The 20,657-nt window shown below is 34.9% G+C and overlaps 1 protein-coding gene across 1 annotated transcript in view; it reads left to right on the plus strand.

The window, feature by feature from the left end:
- SCN3A (sodium voltage-gated channel alpha subunit 3) overlaps nt 1–20,657 on the plus strand; it is a 115,949-nt gene that overhangs the window by 24,943 nt on the left and 70,349 nt on the right. The window contains exons 3-9 of the mRNA XM_033231269.1: nt 3,854–4,167; nt 10,191–10,309; nt 11,902–11,991; nt 16,200–16,328; nt 17,015–17,106; nt 17,889–18,161; nt 18,338–18,401. Of these exons, the coding sequence (XP_033087160.1) occupies nt 3,904–4,167; nt 10,191–10,309; nt 11,902–11,991; nt 16,200–16,328; nt 17,015–17,106; nt 17,889–18,161; nt 18,338–18,401 (1,031 nt within the window). The 5' untranslated portion in view covers nt 3,854–3,903. The remainder of the gene's footprint in view (nt 1–3,853; nt 4,168–10,190; nt 10,310–11,901; nt 11,992–16,199; nt 16,329–17,014; nt 17,107–17,888; nt 18,162–18,337; nt 18,402–20,657) is intronic.

Genomic DNA, 20,657 nt, shown 5'->3' on the forward strand with positions numbered 1-20,657 from the left:
TTCCTGGTTCAAGCAGAGTACTGATTCATAGAATCCCTCCATAAATATTTTCCAAATAAATGATTTTGAGATCCCTTCCAGATTTGGAATTCTGCAGTTTATTCCTCAAATAGGATATACTGAACCATAATCTTTTTACTGGTTAACAAAGGGATGTATATGCTTTACTCACACACATTCACCCACACGCTTTTTGGTTTTTAGTTAAAGAGATCATCTCCTAAGATTTTTTTCATATCTTTTTTGTCCTTGCAAAGATAGCTCTGGAGAAAATTTGATATATTAAATTTTATGTATTTTAATAAATTATAATGTGCATATAATCATTAATAATATATATATTCCTCACCAAGGCATCAGTGAGAATTAATTTTTAAAGTCTGCTCTAATATGAATGTAAAATTATGTAAGAACTCTGTATAATAAGCTCACAGAGAACAAAAAAGGAGAGGAAAAAAGTAAAAGAGAACTGCCAAAGAACTATGAGGGGTTTCTAAGCCGCAAAATTGTCAGTGAAGCCATGAGAAACTCTAACTCACTAAATTCTTTAATTTCGCAGCCTACCCAAATATTGGGCAAACCCTAATTCCCTTGCAGGGGAAAAGCTGAGTCTGGAACTAGCCTGTCTTCCGAGGACTTAGAGACAACGGTATGGGAATTTCAACGAGACATTTTTACTTTCTTTTGACCAAGATTCAAATTCTTTATTTCAGCCCTTGATAAGTAAATAAGAAGGTAAAGGACTACTTATTTTTTAAAAAATTTTTCATGATTTTGTGATGGCACCTTGTTCCATATCATCTCAGATAAATCAGAATAATTTGTGAAAGTTATTCAGTGATTTCCACATTAGATATTTTAAACCTAATTTTACTTCTAAAACAAAAACCAACCAGGAGACTCCAATTAAGTAAAATGTATGTATTAATACAAATTAGCTATTCCCATCTGGAAAAGGGCAGCCATCTCTGTGTTGAGGGGCCTCAATGATACTGAGGCTGAGACAGGTTAGATGATACAGGCATACCATCAGCAGCAGACTCAGTACTAACTCAGCTCTCCCATTCCAATCGCGTGTGTTTTCCATTCATTGTCAATAAAGACATCAAAATTAGTTCAAAACCAAATCCTCAAATCAACCTTTTTTTTGTTTTGTTTTTCTCCTCTAAGAAAGCGATCATGTTTCATAGCATTTCCTTAAGACATGTTTGTCATGCTGTTTCATTTTCATTCAGCACTTGGGAAGAACCACAGCCATTCAGTTCATGGCAGGTGATATCAGACAGATGGTTTACACATCTCTGGGTACTTAAGGCTTGCAGAAAATGCTCAAACTCTTTCTGCACTCCAAAGCATAAAAGCCGTGATTATTCCACACAGCTTAGAGTTGGATTGATTATGTGGCCATCAAAATTGACATAAGATGGCTAAAAACGTTAGTTTTATTCTGTGCTGCCTCCCGTAACTTTAGAAAACACAAAATAAATGATCAACTGACTTTTGAGTAAAATAGAATTTTTCTCAAATCTTTCGATTCGTGTACTATACCGCTTGATAGAGAAAAAAAAATGTGCTGCCCAACTATAAAACAGAAGTTCTGTTCAAAATTAATGGGGAAAAATGACATAACTTTTGACAGGCCTGATATTTTATTTTATAATTTATTTAGAATATACCTTCATAGTAGCAAAAAATATATAATGACAATGTTATATCATAAATACTCATTCAAAGAAAAAGATACATCTTACGTTAGAAACACTTTTTGGGCCCCGCACATTGGCTCACCCCTGTAATCCTAGCACTTCGGGAGGCCGAGGTGGGCGGATGGCTTGAGCCCAAGAGTTTGAGATCAGCCTGGGGAAAATGGCGACTGAAACCTCATCTCTACAAAAGATACAAAAAATGATCCAGGCATGGTGGAGGGCACCTGTAGTCCTAGCTACTCAGGAGGCTGAGGTGTGAGGATCACCTGAGCCGGGGAGATCAAGGCTGCAGTCAGCTGTGATTGTGCACTGCGCTCCAGCCTGAGTGACAGAGTGAGACACTATCTCAAAAAAATCATAGTAGTAGAATATAATAAGTAATTTTATAAAAACACTTTTTTTGGTCGTTGGAACAGATCAAGGAACTAGTAATTAAGATATAAACTAAACACACACACACACACACACACACATAATAACCTATATTGTTTTCTTATGTTACTAAAAGATCCAGAGCTTCTGATTGTAAGCTCAAGTACATGTAGTGAGCTGCCAAGAATTAGAGGGCCATTTAGGGATAAAATACTATGGAGCCTAGAGTAAATGTAGGGGCAGAGGGGAATGGTAGGAATAGGGAAAATGTCACAGATGACTTTGATCATGACTTTGGTGCCATAGTGGCAGGTTCTTTTATAAGATGACTGATGTACTTATTTTATTTGGTATTGCGATTGTTTCTGTATCTTTCATTTTTAAATGTGATTTTTGGCATAATGAAAAATAAAATAACTCATGTTTCAAAATTTACGTAGCCGATTTCTTGTGGTTTTGATAGTTCTATTATGTATCCTGCAAATAGATTTTTGTTCCTTTCCCTGAGAAATTGAGCAGGGCCACTCCATCGGTCGGCCTTCCCTTCTTTCCCAGCCAGGTGATCGGCATGTGTGAGTGTGCCCCTACATGCTGCACTTCTCAGTTCATTCCTTTAATTCCTTGGTCACAGTTGTGGTTCCAGTACAGCAAGAACTTGTTTAAAGAGTGGTTTGAATTGTGAGGATGCTTGAAACCATAAAAGAGGGAAGAGGGCTAGGGAAACTGAAGATAATTTAATTATGATAAATTACAGTAATATAGTGCTTACTAATTCCAAAAGCTATTCTAGACACAACATAATTAATTCATTTATTCTTTATGATAACCCAGGAGATTGGCTTCCCTACTATCCTCCTTTTATAGATGAAGTCAAGCAATAAGGGGTTACTTTGTCCACGATCACACAGCTCATAAGCGACAGAGCCAGGGTTTAGAACAGACAGAGTCTAGCACCCGAGTCCATGCTTTTAACCACTACACTAAATGGAAGATTCAGGGAAAATGTTAAAATTGTCTTGGAATAATTGAAGGGCAGCAGATTGAAATAAGAAGTAAACATGTTCTCCATTGTCTCAGAAGGAAACAGAGTCTGGCTTAATAAAAGAAAGGAAATACAAAAGATAGATAGATTTTTCTGGAGGCAGTGGCTTCCATGTCCCTGCTGGTTGGTGATCAGATCTTTTCTGGAGCAGCAGTTGTCAATGATGCTGACAACGAGAACAGTTGGGTTTGGCAAAACTTCGTTTTCTATCCTCATTTGTATGAATCAGGGATGTATCACAATAATTGCATTGTTACCAGTACTTCTTTATTTGGGGAGTTACAAAGTTATGAAAAGGTGGGGGGTATTATGCAGAATAATTAAGCAATTTTATTGACAAACTTTGTTGGCATTACTCTTTTGCTGAAAGTATACTATATTTTGGTGGAAAGGTGTCAAAACAGAATTTTTTAATGCTCTTAAAAAATGGACAAAATTATATATACTTGAGATAAAATATAATGTTTATAAGTATTATATATACTATACATTGTACAATGGCTAAATCAAACTAATTAACATTAAGTACAGACTTTTGATAGATTCATAAACTTGGCTTATTGAGAATTAGGTTGAATGACAAAGTTTCCAAGTTCAAATGTGTAGTGTGGTGCTAAAAGCATGACTTAATGTTTATAGCTTTAAAAATTACTAAAAAATGACATTTTAGTTGATTTTCTTATACCCAATTGCTTGCTTTCCTAACTCTCATGCAATTTTTCTTTTATTGCAGGCAATTCATATGCAAGAAGCTACACGTAATTAAATGTGCAGGATGAAAAGATGGCACAGGCACTGTTGGTACCCCCGGGACCTGAAAGCTTCCGCCTTTTTACTAGAGAATCTCTTGCTGCTATCGAAAAACGTGCTGCAGAAGAGAAAGCCAAGAAACCCAAAAAGGAACAAGATAATGATGATGAGAACAAACCAAAGCCAAATAGTGACTTGGAAGCTGGAAAGAACCTTCCATTTATTTATGGAGACATTCCTCCAGAGATGGTGTCAGAGCCCCTGGAGGATCTGGACCCCTACTATATCAATAAGAAAGTGAGTACTGGTTTTAGACTTCCAATAAATCTTTAATTAAACTCTTAACTGTCATATACTTTTCTGGGCCTTATATACAGCATCGTAATTTTTCTTCTGTTAAAGATTTTATAACACTCTTCACTGTCACTTATTTTTAGCACAATATAATAAAACAAACATTTATAAGAAATGAAGTCAAGAGTTTGTTACAGTGTGGAAATATGAATAGATGAATGATTTCTACAATTTCACAGTAATTCAGATAGCCAAAATTAAAATTGATATCAGCAAAGTGAAACATCTGTTATGGCTGATATGTTCAAGCACAGGATAGTCTACAGAACAATACCGATGCAGAAAAGAATTATGAGTGTATGTTGTACTTAATTATTTTTTAGTTCATGATTGACTTGATGTACCTTCACAAAAATTTGTATTCCAGAGGACAATAAATAGTATTCTGCTTAGCACCCTCCTATAGGCAGATAATATGTGAAGAAGCATGTTCACTCAGAGATTCCTTTTCCCCCCAGTCACCTAGAATATGATTAGGATCTTCTCTTAACCTTATATAGTTTGTGGCATGCTAGATTCTGGATCACCTATACTGTTAAAACATCACCCTGAAGAAAAAAAATGTCAAAATTGGAAGACCAAAGAAAAGAACTTTCAAATTTTCTCCATCTATACATGGTTTAAATTAATAGTTATGACTGTGCTTTCCTGATGCTAAAATAAATGCATAACTGTATCAGAATTAGTTGGTTTCTATAGTTAAACTAGCTGGGTAGTATCTTATAGAAAATATAAAAAATAAGTGGTACACTCTATTCTTTCTAATTGGATATTAAGGCATTTTATAACCACGATTTATATTTTACACTTATAAGCATAAAACTGGTTCAATGTAGAAACTAAAGATAAATTAATATCACCATGAGTTGATGACATAGATTATGGAAGATATTGAACACCTTTATTTGTCAAAGCACATCCTTTTAAAAGTTTATAGGCCGGGCGTGGTGGCTCAAGCCTGTAATCCCAGCACTTTGGGAGGCCGAGACGGGTGGATCACGAGGTCAGGAGATTGAGACCATCCTGGCTAACACGGTGAAACCCCGTCTCTACTAAAAATACAAAAAAAAAAAAAACTAGCCGGGCGAGGTGGCGGGCGCCTGTAGTCCCAGCTACTCAGGAGGCTGAGGCAGGAGAATGGTGTAAACCCGGGAGGCGGAGCTTGCAGTGAGCTGAGATCTGGCCACTGCACTCCAGCCTGGGCGACAGAGCGAGACTCCGTCTCAACAACAACAACAACAACAACAACAAAAAAGTTTATAATTTAACTTTATAAAATCAGTGATGGCTAAAGGAAGTGACAACCATTTAGACATGGAATTAGTCCTGTTGTGCTAAGTAAGTACTTCTCAAACTTGCACATCCATACAGATTACCTCAAGATTTTTTAATTTGCAGATTCTGAATCCATAGGTCTGGGGTAAGGCCAGAGATCCTGAATTTCTTACAAACCATCAGGCTGTTACATGGCCACACTTTGAATAGCAAGCTTTAATGTTTTATTTAAAGCCATAAAAGTACATGTAAATAGTTAAACAGATTCTTCTTTTACCCTTTTTATAGCTAGTTTCATAAAAGGCAACATTTAACACATTCATGTATTTCTAAAAATAACTTATTTCAACAATTTACTATAGAATTGATAAAGAAAAATTTGAAATTTAGTTATGATGATTACAATAAGTCACGACCCTCCCCGCCCCCAAGAAATTGGAAAAAAATTATTATCCGGTGAAAACTGTTGCTCTGAAGGATATATTTGTAAAGATATCTTTAAGAGAGGAGGCATGATTCACTCTGCTATGATTAAAAATATTTGCTACTTAAAGAAAGGAAGTGTCCTTAAAAAAGCGAATCAATCAGCCAGGTAGGATTAAGGGCGAAACGAAAGGAGAACAATAGAGGCAAGCCTTAGTAATTTCCAAGGGAGACAGAACTTTAGTAGCAGCACTGAAAGCATTTTCTTCCCAAAGGCCAGGCCACCTCATTGTGGAGGGGCTACACTAAACTACCTAACACATGCTCTTAAACATTCCACATCATTCGATTAGGTCAGCTGGCTTGGGTTCCACACTCAGCAAGAAACCTTCTGATTCCAATTTGTTTTCCCCTAAATCTGCTTGAAGAAAAGAACGTGCTGGCTACATCCCTACAATTATCTCAGACCATATGAAAGTAATGTATCTCATTGTAAATAAATAGATTGGAGGCCAGGCATGATGGCCCACACCTGCAATCCTAGGGCTTTGAGAGGCCAAGGCAGGAGGATTGCTTGAGGTCAGGAGTTTGAGACTGCAGTGAGCTATGATTGTGCCACTGCACCCTAGCCTCGGTGACAGATCAAGGTCCTGTCTAAATAAATAAATAGGTTGGCATTCTTATTTTATATACCAGGTTTTCAAGTTTGGTTAATGTGAATCTGCCACTAAAAAACAGAATTGTCCTCTGTTGTTGACAAAGTCAATTTTATTGCCTCCATGGCTGAGAGCCAGACTTAGACCCTGATTTATCCATAGTGGCTGTGAACCATCTTGCGAGACATCTAGATAGTCTCTACTGTTGGCTGCACTGCTTTCATTTATGAAGTATCCATAAAGATGAAGATTGAGGTGCTATTAAACAAGGAAGTAATTTGTCATTCTTAGCATAGAAGGAGTAATGGAAGAAGCTAATCGAAGAGGTTTTAGAATTTAAAAATATGTTATGAAGCTGTGTTAATTATATGGAAAGACACAGATAAAAGGCATTTAAAAACTTTAAAGCATTATGTAACTCTTTGCCACCATTAATTAGTGATGCATTTTGAATACCTAATTTAATTAAATGAGTAACATCACAACGTATTTTAATGGCACTGAATTTGACCAGGGTACTATTAATGACAGTGACAGTGATAATCATAACTAACCTTTCTTGTGCTCATACTGTGTCAAACACTGCTAAGTGCTTTAACTCCTTTACTATTTAGTGAACCAGTGAGGTAGGTCCTATTGTTAGCTTCAGTTTGTAAATGGGGAAGTGAAGCACAGAGAGGTGAAGTAACTTGCTCAAGACCACACTCCTTAAGTGGTGAATCCAGGATCTGAGCCCAGGCATTCGTCTCCAGAGCCAGAGTTCTGAACCACTAAGTGAAATGATATACTATGCTTATTGATATAATAAAATAAAAGAGAATATTAAAAAAATGGTTACATCATTTTTTGAGTTCTCTGATTGATGTGGTCCTAATCATTGAGATGTAAATCTTATTCTCGCCACAAAGTAGTAAAACTTTTAGTAAACTTATAAGATATGCGTTTACCTGGGAAAAAGCAGCAAGTAACATTCCAGAGTACAAAATAGCTGGTTTAACATACTTCCAGCTGTAGCAATGATGATCAGTATGATGTCAGTAGCAATAAGAAGTATTAATTTTTTAAGTCACATCATTACTTATCATTACTTGGAAACATAACTTTAGAATTGCTACAATTTATCCCTCCCCTATTCATCTGTCATTTTCTCAAGTAATTTTCAGTTTAGTATATCTCTTCATAACATCAGAGCCCCATCATTTCAAACTTTTTCTTGCAATTCTTTCACTATACAGGACATTAGTATTTTACTCTGCATTTCTCAGAACTCAGGGTTCTCTTTGTGTCAGGTATTGTTCACGAGAAATAAACTGGGATTGTAGTCTTAAGGCCTACTCTGTTTTAGAATCTATCCATTCAACGAAGATGCTCTTAGCATGTCAGCTTTAATTCCGCTAGTACTACAAAGGCTAATCTTGCAGGAGGAGCAAAGGGTTCCATGTTTAAAGGGATAATTTATTGCTGTTCACTCTGTTTTTGGAGATAGTTCAAAATGAAACCCTCTCCTAATGTTGCAAGCAGAAATTGCTTTTTCAGGGAAGTTGTTTCAAAAGAGCATGAGTGCTTGCACCTTAAATTATGGTGAGCTTTTTCAAGTTACTGCTGTTGTTGAAAGCCTAAATGGATCTTGACTGTTCAACTTGTAATATTAAATAATCTAATCTTGTGACTCCAAGGCAACCCTTTAATGCTTCTGTGTTTCAGCAACAGTCTTTCCAAGGTCCACTGTCCCTTACACATGATCCTGCTGCTGGTAAAGAATAGTTTGCTTGCCCACTTCATAAAACTATTCACATTTATAGAGTGCAGTTTCTGGAATATTGTTAGTTAAGTAATGGTTGGCTGTATGGTCTTAAATACAAAAGGGCAATGAACAGAGAAACTGTATAGTTTCTGAAAAAAAAAATGGTTAGTTAAATAATGGTTGGCTCAATGGTCTTAAATACAAAGGGATAATGAACAGAAAAACTGTTCATTTTCTGGAAAATGGTTAGTTAAGTAATGGTTGGCACCATGGTCTTAAATACAAAAGAGCAATGAACAGAGAAATTGTTTTCCCTCCCCTTTATACTGACAATATAAATATTTTTGTCTACCTATTTAAACAAAGCACGTTGTCAGTGAACATAAATGTATGGCATATAGCCCCTAGTTAAAGGACAGAAACATATTATTAAGTCAATGGATATAGAGAATAGAGGTCTTAAAGGTAAATAGTACCTTTAAGGTAAACCCACATTTTATTAAAACAAGTGTTTATTTGCAAACCAGGCTATTAAATACTGTGAAAAAAACGGAGAAAAAGTAGATTACAAGCTCTTATGCTCAATGGTTTATAACAATTTCTAACCTAGTTCTCACCAGAATGAACACTGTGTAAATTGCTACTTGAGTATAATTATAAGCAACATGTAAAAGAGTGCAAATTAATATACTAAGACTTACTGGTAAAGAGAAACAATTAGGGAGTGATCAGGAGGTAGTGTGATTTATTTGGAAGGACATGATTAAGGAGGTGATTGATAGGTGAGAAAATTCCCAGAGAGAAGGGATTTTCAACTTTGATTGCATATTAGAATTGTCTCAGGAAATTTTTAAAAATACCCAAGTCTGCGCCCATCCCTCAGAAATTTTCATTCAATTGGCAATTTTAAAATCTCTACAGGACAGCCTAATATTCAGGCAGGATTAAGAACCTCTGACATAATAGGGGGCCATTGTAGGTGGAAGTATATCATGAGGTGTGTTATGGAGACATTTACCTGAAATGAAGGGAGTTTGCCTTAAATGACTTTTTAGTTGCCACCTTCTTCTAGGAGTCTATGACACTCATATTCAGAGCCATAGGGAGAGTTTGATTGGTTGTGAGTGAGGTTGACAACTGAATTGAATTGGCCATAGCAAAGATGACTCTAGTGGAAAAAAATAAAAGATGATTCTATAGGAACATGGTAGGTAATCACTTGTAGCATAGCTAGTGCTAAGTGGATGGATTGTAGCTCTCAGATCATAGAATTTTAATTGTGGAACGCCCTTTGAAATGGATATTTCAGACTAAATTTCAATGCATCCATCCCTCCTCAGTATTAGCTGAGAAGTTGATCACTTCTCACATATCTATAGTCAGCAAAATCAGGTTATTCAACCTGTTTGAACATTTTAAATCTACAGGGACAATCAGAAGCCGTCATAAACTTTGAAGTTAAAAGATTTGATGTAATTAAAATATTTATAAAAGATTATTTTAGTAGCAATGTGTACAGAGTAATCTGAAAACTTACCAAAGCTGAAGACAGATGGTAAGCTTTAAATAGAATTGGAATCTGTAAAGCTACATTACAATTCCATAAAAAAATTTGTGTAGAATTGTCAGTTAGTATCAGCAAGTTGGAATCTTAGAGACAGATTAGATAATAGTATATAGTATCCTTATTTGTAACTATATGTTAATTTAAACATCTAACATGTTTGTAGTTATGATATATCAACTGGTTTAAACAAACAAGTTTGAATAAACAAATTCTATTTTGTAAAAAGTTCTTCATGTATGTAAGCTCTTTAAATAAGCCCATGTCTAATTTAATAAGTTCTTTCTCGTATTTTCTTTTTCAGACTTTTATAGTAATGAATAAAGGAAAGGCAATTTTCCGATTCAGTGCCACCTCTGCCTTGTATATTTTAACTCCACTAAACCCTGTTAGGAAAATTGCTATCAAGATTTTGGTACATTCATATCCTTTTAATGTGAATTGCCTAAGTGCTATTTCTAATAGTTGATTTTAAAGAAAATGTCATTTATGTTTTCGAGTATTTGTAAAATTTCTTTGAGATTAATGGTAACATTGTTAGTTTAATTCGTTTGTTTGCACTGGTTTTCCACTATTTATAACAAGAGTATTATAGAATGACTACAGCATTACAGAAGAAAATATGTAACCAACCATGACAGTGAATGTGTAAATGAAATATATTATATAGTAGGAAAAAAAGCAAATCTCCTTACACCTTTATCAGCTTCAATGAGATCATGTATAACCATTGCCAAAGATTAGATTATGGTTAGTGTTACTATTTGTATTACCAAGTGTTCAAACTTTATGCCTTAATTGTTTCTATATCTTCAGCACCTGGATTTATCCTTCTTTCTGTCCTTCCTTCCTTCTTCCCTTCCTTCATTCTTCCTTTTTCCCTTCCATCTTATTCCCTTCTTTTTTTCAGTAAATATTTATTAAACTCATACTATGTGCTCATGTACCTGGTTGAGAATGTATATCAAAAAGTCAAACTTAAAACTATTTACAATGTTAGTCAAAAAGTATATGTAAAAGGGCAGAATAGGTGTGGATTTCAAGAAAATTCTCAAGTAACGATAAAATAGAATGGTGATTTTCTGAGGCAGTGTTCAAGAATGGGCATTTTGTACAGGCAGATTCAAAGCAGGCTTCTATATAAACTTAAAGACTGATTCACCTAGAGACAGGGCAAATGAGGCTGATAACCTTTTGAGGTATGAATTCTCTCATTCTATGGCTTGATGTTGGAAAGTGTTTATATTCTAAAATAAAATATTTATCTCAAAATAATCATAAACTTTCTTATAGGGAAGTCGGGACTTAGAATCCAAGAGAACGTACTACAGCTAATTCTCAGAAGAGCATCAGAATAGTGCTGTCTGTTTAAGTATAATGTGGACTAGACACAGGAGTATAGCCAGATGGTCTGCTGGGTTCCCCCACAATCTAAAGTGTAAACAAAAAGCTAGAAAATAACATTACCTTATCAGGACAAAATTGGATCTCCTTCTTTTATGCTATAAACCATAAAGGAGTAAGTTACATCACTACAAACCTACTATTTATGGTAGAATTCTCAATCAATGTAATCTTTGATTATACTGGGCTCTACATTCTCACAATTTTTACATTGCATTCGTTAACGTTTTATAAGTCAGTGGGGATGAACATACCTGAAGTACATCTTTTATACTTATGGCATACTATAAACTTACTAAGGGATGATGAGTTATTCTTCCAGGGCAATTTCACACAATTGATTGGAATGCAAAATAATTTGCATTTACTTCAAATAGAGATGATTTTTCTATTAAATTCAGTTTTGTGAGTATATTATATAACATGAAAAAGAGAGTGTACCAAGGACATATCACAGGCTTTGAAGTGTCTTATTATTTTATAATTGTTTTAAAACAAATAAGTAATATTAATTTCACAGTTTTTGCATCGATAAACTTTTTTGTGTGTTTTGGATCATTTATAAATGGCCATGGTAACCTACTAACATTTATTCCTTAACTGTAATCTACTTTATTCAGCATGCTTATCATGTGCACTATTTTGACCAACTGTGTATTTATGACCTTGAGTAACCCTCCTGACTGGACAAAGAATGTAGAGTAAGTAGGAATAACTTATTGGAATGAGAAATGCACACTCAAATTCTCTAGCAGTCTCCTTGTGGGTATAGTCTGACTTATGGTTTCCATTTCTGTCTAAGAAAAAGTTATTTTCATAATATGAAAGAAGATAAGGGAAGTTCTTTGGGGGAGTTATTCTTCTTTGAGGTAAGTATTTTTCCAACAAACTCATGACAATATCTGTTAAAGAGAGGTTATAAATTAGCATACACTTTCTGGTAAACTAAATCAATCATCTAGCCTAAAATTAAGTCTCAATCATTGTTAATCATTTGAGATAAAATACTATGATCATTTGAGTAATTTGATAAATTAAATTATTTTATTCTAGTATGTAGTTATTATTGTTATATTCAAATAGAATAGAATAGATTTAGGTTTTTAGCTCTAAATTAAGTAGATGTCTTAATTATACATCTAAGATGTCTAAGCTATATTTAGATATGTAAGTTATTTATACACAACATGTGTGCTGAAACAACTTAGATGTGTTCCATAAAAGAAAGAAAATGTCTTCCATAAAACTGTGTTCATAAAATAACAAGGCTTAGGGAAACATGATTGGGGGAGACTAAAACTTATGGAACTTTGTAACTAGAATACAACATAGAAACAATAATAATCCCAATAAAAAGACACTTGCCCAGTTGAGTCTCATCTGATGTTTGTATCTAAAATCATAGCCTTTGAGTTCTTTGCGGTCTCAGATCCTGGGCCTCATCCTTTCTCCCTTGAAATATAGACTGGGGATATTTGTATGATTTCATCAAAGTAAAATGCTTCATTCTGTATTTTAATACATGGAGAAAGGTCTAAGCACATTAATTGTTCAGGATGTTAAACCAGGCCCTTGCTGCACTAAAAGAAAACACTTCTGTGGATTTTCTGTATTAGTATCAAGATCTTTTCATTATTATTATTGTAAGGGATTTTCCATTTAAGTGTGAGAAAAAAATGCACTTCATTGCTTCAAAACATCAACATGCTGGGGAAAATTGTGCATGAACTAATACAATTTCTGCATCGTAACATTATTTCATTTTCTTATTTTTCAGTCACAGATGAGGTTATTTGCATCAAAGAAACATACTTTCTAGTGAAACAAAGTGGTTGGATTATATAGGCTATTTATATATAGTATAATACAATATTCAGGTATCTGACTGGTTAAGTAAAAAATATAATATGTTCTTTTTATTGTTATTTTTTAAAAGTAATGTACAATCAGAGACAAAATAGTGTAACAAATACTGCCACTTTTAGTTCTGTTTTTATAGATTTCTCTGAGGATTTACTGTACCACTCTAAACCATTATTTATCAGTAATTTAACATGCTATTTTTTTTAAAAAGGTAGCTTGAAAATGCTCCCTAAAAATTATTGTAATAGAGAATCCAGCTCTTACAATGAGGAAGGCCATTTAACTTAGAACTCTCATTTGCTATACATGATTTTGGAATTAACAAAATGGACAGTCCTATGTAAGACTATTCTGTAGGTAGTTTTCCCAGCAGAAATTATTGAAGCATTTAAACATGTATCAATTTCATTTATTTGTATAACATTATTAAAGGATAGTTAAAGAAGGTAGTTGGAGTTTGTGACCAGCCTGGACAACATGGTGAAACCCCATCTCTACTCAAAATACAAAAAATGAGCCAGACGTCGTGGCACGCACCTGTAGTCCCAGTTACTCAGGAGGCTGAGACAGGAGAATCACTTGAATCCAGGAGGTGGAGGTTGTAGTGAGCCAAGATCGCACCACTGCACTCCAGCCTGGATGACAGAGTGAGACTGTGTTTCAAAAAAAAAAAAAAAAAAGGCAATTGAATATATAGACCTTTCTTTCTAAAGAAACAGTAATAACTTAGAGATGATTATACCCATTGTGAAAGCAGTCTTTGCTTTAGAAAGTTTTTGATTCGCATCATTCAGCTGGAAAACTTTGCACAGGTTTCCTGATCAATTGTCTTCAGTAGCTTGAAAGCAAGCCAGCAGGAAAACAGCAAAGTAGTAGTGGTTACTACCCCAAACCCTGGGTTCAGTGAAAAAGAAGATAACTTAGTTCTGAGATGAAAACTGAAGTCACTGATATTTGATACAGTCCCTGTACAAAGATGTGGCATACACAAAATGACTTGAGAACCATATTATATAGTGAGGGGAGTGTTATGTAAGGCAAGGCACTTCTATAGACTGCATTTTATTTAATTTTATTTATACTGCATTTTATTTAAATCAATATATATAAAATATGAAAATTCAACAATTAAAATTAGGCAAATTTCAAGGTTCTAAGACACCAAAGTTAAAGGAACAAAAACCTGTGACATAGGCAGAATTGAAGGCTTGATTATGAACCTAGTGTGGGCTTAGCCAAGAAAGATAAAGGTCCCCTGACTCCCACTTACCTGCCCAACCTAGTTACTAATAAGCGTTTTTGAATACCTATTCTGTGGAGAACTCTGTCTCAGTAGGCTCTAGCACTCTCTTCCATAGACAGCCATGAACACTTCCCATACATTCCAAATGTACCCACGTATTTTCTTCATTTTCCAAAATCAAGAACAAAAGTAGGGACTTTAATCTTATTCCTAGTAACTCTATAGATAACAAAGAATTGTCTCAGCATAAACCACAGGTACTAGTGTTTCTAGGTCTTTAAAAGGCCAGCTATCTCTACAAACAGAAATATCATGGTGATTATGTGTGTTACACAACAATCCAAACTACAACACAGCAAACATAAGCTTGCTATTGTAAAATATATCTCTTCCTAATAGTCAGCTACTTCATAATAAGTAAAGATAGCAATTATTACTTATGAGATCAATTGAGTTTTGGGGGAGAAAAGGAAGGGAATATACTTAAGAAAACTAGACTTAGAGATATCTGCATAAATTATCCTTGATGTCTTTGTTCCCTCATATGAAAGAAATTTGTACAGAAAACATTTCAAAAATAATGACCCTAACATTTTTCATATACAAAATCCTGGTAGGCTGGAAAATCTAATGAATTTAATATGAGTAAATCAAATCTTTGTGGCTTGGGTGAAGTGCTCTGAAAAATAAACTTAAATTGTGCTTTTAAAGAACACAATGTTGAAAAACAAGTATTCTCAATTATTTTTGAAAAAAGAATGAAAACAGCAATAACTTATATTGTCAAGACTCAAAGAAAAGAGGGCTAGAAATACATGACATTAAACAGCAAATAGAAAAGTCTTCCACCATTTTGGAGGCTGAAAATTGAATTTCAGCAAGGTTTGAATGATTTAGCCCAATTGCATAGAGATAGTAGCTGATGCAAGGTTAGATTTAAGAATTTTGTTTATCCGTATATTTTGGTATTTGCACAAACACACACATATAGAATACTGGTGAACTGAAACATTTCTTGTGATAATATATGCACATACACACATACATATATCTATACAACACACTCATGCACACACACACACACAGGGTGGGAGGGAGGAAGGGAAGGAGAGAGATAAATGGGGGGCAGTTTATAACTCTGCATGATTCTTACAAATTAAAAAAAGAAGTATATTTTCTATAGTAGACATGTAAAATAGCCCTCAAAATGAGTCTACTCATTAAGAAATTTGAATAAAATATTTTATTATTTAAATAACTAAATCCAAGCTATGTTGCCTCTAAAGTTGTACTGTCCAATGAGGAAGGCACTAACCACATGTGGCTATGGTACCTTGAAATTTGGCTAATCTTAATTGTTGTTTCATATTTTAGATATATTGGTTTAAATAAAATGCAGTATAAAAAATAAGTTTACTTGCTTCTTCTCGCTTCTTCTCATCTTTTCACTTGCTACTAGGAATTTGAATATTACCTTTGTGACTTGAATTACATTTCTATCAGACACTTCTGCACCAGAAGGTGAAACTCGATGATTTTCCATAAGATACATGAAACTATTATTCTAAAACCCAAATAGTTAAATGCAATTAGATTCTTAGAGAATATATTTTCTTTTCAGTTTGACTCTTTGCTCAGACTTGTAAGTCTAATTAAATGAATAGATTATTTGATAAATAGAAGTACGGAACAATATATTAATGAATTGAAAAACCACAAAAGGATAGGATTTGCTATGATTGAAAACATTTATTTTAACAGTTCAAACAAAATGGTTAATTTTGGCTCGGATGTTTTTCCTAGGTACACATTCACGGGAATCTATACCTTTGAGTCACTTATAAAAATCTTGGCAAGAGGGTTTTGCTTAGAAGATTTTACATTTCTTCGTGATCCATGGAACTGGCTGGATTTCAGTGTCATTGTGATGGCGTGAGTAATTTTGAAAATTTGATAAATGTAAAGGAATGAAAATAGTCATAACTCTGAACAAAAAGAGGGACTGTTAAGATGAATAAGATGTAGAGCTTTCTTGTTAGTCAAGTTAACTATATGGATTTGTATTTTAAGAATACATATTAGAATACATATTGCAATGTAAATACATCCAGCAAATGATCAATAAATGGGATTATCTTCATGTCATATAGTCTTTCTCTTCATAAAAATGAAGTTATTCATTGACTACAATTTAATAGCAACAACTGTACTTTGATTAGTTTTGCAAACAAACGTGTTCATATTAGTGAAAATTACATTGAAATAAAGCAACACAATTTTGTTTCTTAAAAGCAACTTTCAGCATATGGCACCCTGAGGTCTATAGCAACTCCATTTGTTAAACTCACAGGGCTCTATGTTCCAAACCCAGCATTAAGTCCATATGTAGTATAAAATTTGCCAAAACTATCAGTAACTCTGATTTAATTCTGCAGGTATGTAACAGAATTTGTAAGCCTAGGCAATGTTTCAGCCCTTCGAACTTTCAGAGTCTTGAGAGCTCTGAAAACTATTTCTGTAATTCCAGGTAAGAAGAAGCTGGTGTAAGGTAGTAGGCCCTTATATCTCCAACTTTTCTTGTGTGTTATTGTGTTTGTGTGTGAACTCCCCTATTACAGATATGTGACAGAGTTTGTGGACCTGGGCAATGTCTCAGCGTTGAGAACATTCAGAGTTCTCCGAGCATTGAAAACAATTTCAGTCATTCCAGGTGAGAGCTAGGTTAAACACCGAGGCTGACTTTAATTGTTAAGTTTGAAATCAATTTATAATGACTTATAGCATTAGCCTTGTTGCTTATTATCATAGTTCATCCCATTCAATAATGCCAATTGATATTTTGATGTCAGTTTAGCTCCTAAAATTTTATAAATTCCATGCTTATTTATAAAGTCAGCCTTTGAGTTTAACAGAAAATTGCATGAGACGTCTTCAAAAAAATGCTAATTTTGGCCTCTTGCTCTCTCTCTCTCTTTTTCACTACCATGGCTTTACTAACTGATTTGGATTTTACCATTCACTGCAGATGTAGTTCAAAAATGGATCTCCTTTTACAAAGGAGAGGAGATTATTATTGAAGAGCATGTGTATGGCATGAGACTTACATTATCTTAAAATTCTTTTCTCCTCTAAACTACTACTGCTTGGAAGCTAGAGTAAAGAATGGATTGGTGGAAAATAGCTTCATGAAACACAAAATCTGAAATGAAAAATAACTCCAAGTTTTTTTGTACGTTTGTTCAGCATGTAAAACCACACAAACAAAACTTCCTGACTAGATATTTAGACCTTCATATTGAATTTCCAGCAAGCACACTGTTCATGTATAAAATCTGCTGTTCATCTATCTCCCAAATCATCAGGCTATCCATACAGCTTCGGTGTCTAAATAGTCAAGCAACCATTTATGCAGGAAAGAGAATGTGTGTGACTATTAAGAAATCATGGCTTCCGGCACTCTTCCTCAGGTGACCTATAGTTCTCTCTCTTCAGGTTTAAAGACCATTGTGGGGGCCCTGATCCAGTCGGTGAAGAAGCTTTCTGACGTCATGATCCTGACTGTGTTCTGTCTGAGCGTGTTTGCTCTCATTGGGCTGCAGCTGTTCATGGGCAACCTGAGGAATAAATGTTTACAGTGGCCCCCAAGCGATTCTGCTTTTGAAACCAACACCACCTCCTACTTTAATGGCACAATGGATTCAAATGGGACATTTGTTAATGTAACAATGAACACATTTAACTGGAAGGATTACATTGGAGATGACAGTAAGAAGTATTGCCACATTATGTTAACCTCAGTGTTGCTGAATGAGTTTTCAACTATAAATAGTTGAGACTGTGGGTGTACAGCCGCCTTTAGTCTCAGATAGTCAAACTCTGATTTATTCCTAATGTGAATAGGATTAATATGAAATAAAATGTTTTTGTTTTTGTGCTAACAGGTCACTTTTATGTTTTGGATGGACAAAAAGACCCTTTACTCTGTGGAAACGGCTCAGATGCAGGGTAAGAAACGTAATACAGTTTCTAAGATACAGAATGGTTTGTGAAAAAAAAGTAAGTAGGAAAACATCTACATGGTTATATGTGTAGCCTTACCATGTATGTGATAAAGAGTGGTGCTGCCCACCTAGGAAGAGTGGTGCTGCCCACCTAGGAAGTGCCTTGTCTGCCTTACTGGATTGCCACTGGTCCAAACTCAGAGCCATTAAAAATCATCCCTTTGTGAAGACCTTTCACCAGAATTTCACAGTTAAGATGTTCTTAAACTGATGCTCCAGTGTGTGAAGGCCCAGAGTCTATCTTTGCTGTGCATCCATCAGAGCTGTTACGAAACACAGGAAGGAACACAAGATGGGTCCCTTTTTATTGGTGTACATATGTATCAATGGGATGAGTTTTGTTGTGACTGGAAAAGATCTAGACTATAATGTGGTCTTCAGGGTGCAAGCACACTTGGGGAAGTGCTTTGAAATATTTAGTATTCTTGAAAGAGCATGAATTTCTGTATACGAAGAAGCCAAGGGTGCATGTGTGCCAAAGGCATGTCCAAGTTTGAGTCTACATAATGAATAGTTATTCTAGGCTACATTTTGCAATAAGAGATGCTGTAATATCTTAGTCATGCTCTTAGTCTCTAACCCTTAAATATTTTCCTAAGAGTATTGTAAGTTAATTTTAAATCAAAATAGGGAATTTTTTAAGAGCCGAGAGATGGCAATAGTAAGTGACTCTTAGGACATGGAACTTAAATATATTTTGAGTCATCCTTTAAAAAGGGAAACTAGTGAAGCCATAAAAATCTAAGAGAGTTAATGAAAATATATACAAGTCATATAAATAGAGCTTTGGGGAATATTTTTTTCTTGGCGGTTTTCCTAACCTTTATTATGTGAATGTAGTGAGTAAGAGCATAGGTTCTACACTTCATGTATACCTGGGTTCAAATCCTAACTCCACCATTTGTAAGCTCTTTGACTTTGGAAAAGTGTCCTAAGCACTCTGTACCTTAGTTACTCATTGTTAAAATGGAGAGAGTAATATTCTGTCCCTTTAACAGTTGTGATGATTAATTACACAATACACATAAAGTATTTGAACTAGCACATAGCCAGTTGTAAGACTTTATTGTATGTACCAGCCTAAGCAAAAAAGCAAGACCCTACCTCTACAAAAAAAAAAAAAAAGAAAGAAAGAAAGAAAAGAAAAGAAGAAGAAAAGAAAAACCTAGCCAGGGATTGTCATGCACACGTGTAATCCTAACTTCTCAGGGGGCTAAAGTAGGAGGGTTGCTTGAGCCCAGGAATTCCAAGCCACTGTGAGCTATGATCACACCACTGCACTCCAGCCTAGGTGACAGGCTGTCTCTGAAAAACGGCCGGGAGCGGTGGCTCACACCTGTAATCCCAGCACTTTGCAAGGCAGAGGCAGGGGGATTACTTGAGGCCAGAAGATCTAGACCAGCCTGGCCAACATGGCAAAACCTTGTCTCTCCTACAAAACACAAAAATTAGCTGGGTGTGGTGGTGCACACCTGTAATCTCAGTTACTCTGGAGGATGAGGCAAAATAATCTCTTAAACGTGAAAGATGGAGCTTGCAGTGAGCTGAGATAGCACCACTGCACTCCAGCCTGGATGACAAAGTGAGACCCTATCTCAAAAAAAATTTTTTAATAAATAAAAAAAAATAACAGACACACTCTCTCTCTCTAAAAAAAGAATTTCTTGCCTATTGACTATCATTTATTATGATGATGATTAACATAAAAGCCCAGATAAAATTTTGGATAAATTTGGTTAGTGTATACTTTATTCCTATTAAACCATAATAATCGATTCCCTTTAATGAATACCTATTATGGCTTAAGTAATTCACATCAGCAGTCCCCAGCCTTTTTGGCACCAGCGACTATTTTGTGGAAGACAATTTTTCCACGGACCAAGGGTGGTGGTGGGGAACGATTTCAGGACGATTCCAAGCACGTTACATTTATTGTGTACTTTATTTCTATTATTAGTATATTGTAATATATAATGAAATAATTGTACGACTCACCATAATGTAGAATCAGTGGGAGCCTGATCTCAAATGATTCACCTGCCTCGGCCTCCCGAAGTGCTGGGATTATAGGCATGAGCCACTGCGCCTGGCCATTGGTGATGAGTTTTAAATACAAAATCATTTTGTATTTAAGTGGCACATTCCATTAAAGAAATAAATGATTTGTATTTTATTAAAAGTAAAAGCCTCTGTTCTACAA

The sequence above is a fragment of the Trachypithecus francoisi genome, unplaced genomic scaffold (assembly GCF_009764315.1).
Source record: "Trachypithecus francoisi isolate TF-2019V2 unplaced genomic scaffold, Tfra_2.0 Lachesis_group13, whole genome shotgun sequence".
Classification (NCBI taxonomy): domain Eukaryota; kingdom Metazoa; phylum Chordata; class Mammalia; order Primates; family Cercopithecidae; genus Trachypithecus; species Trachypithecus francoisi.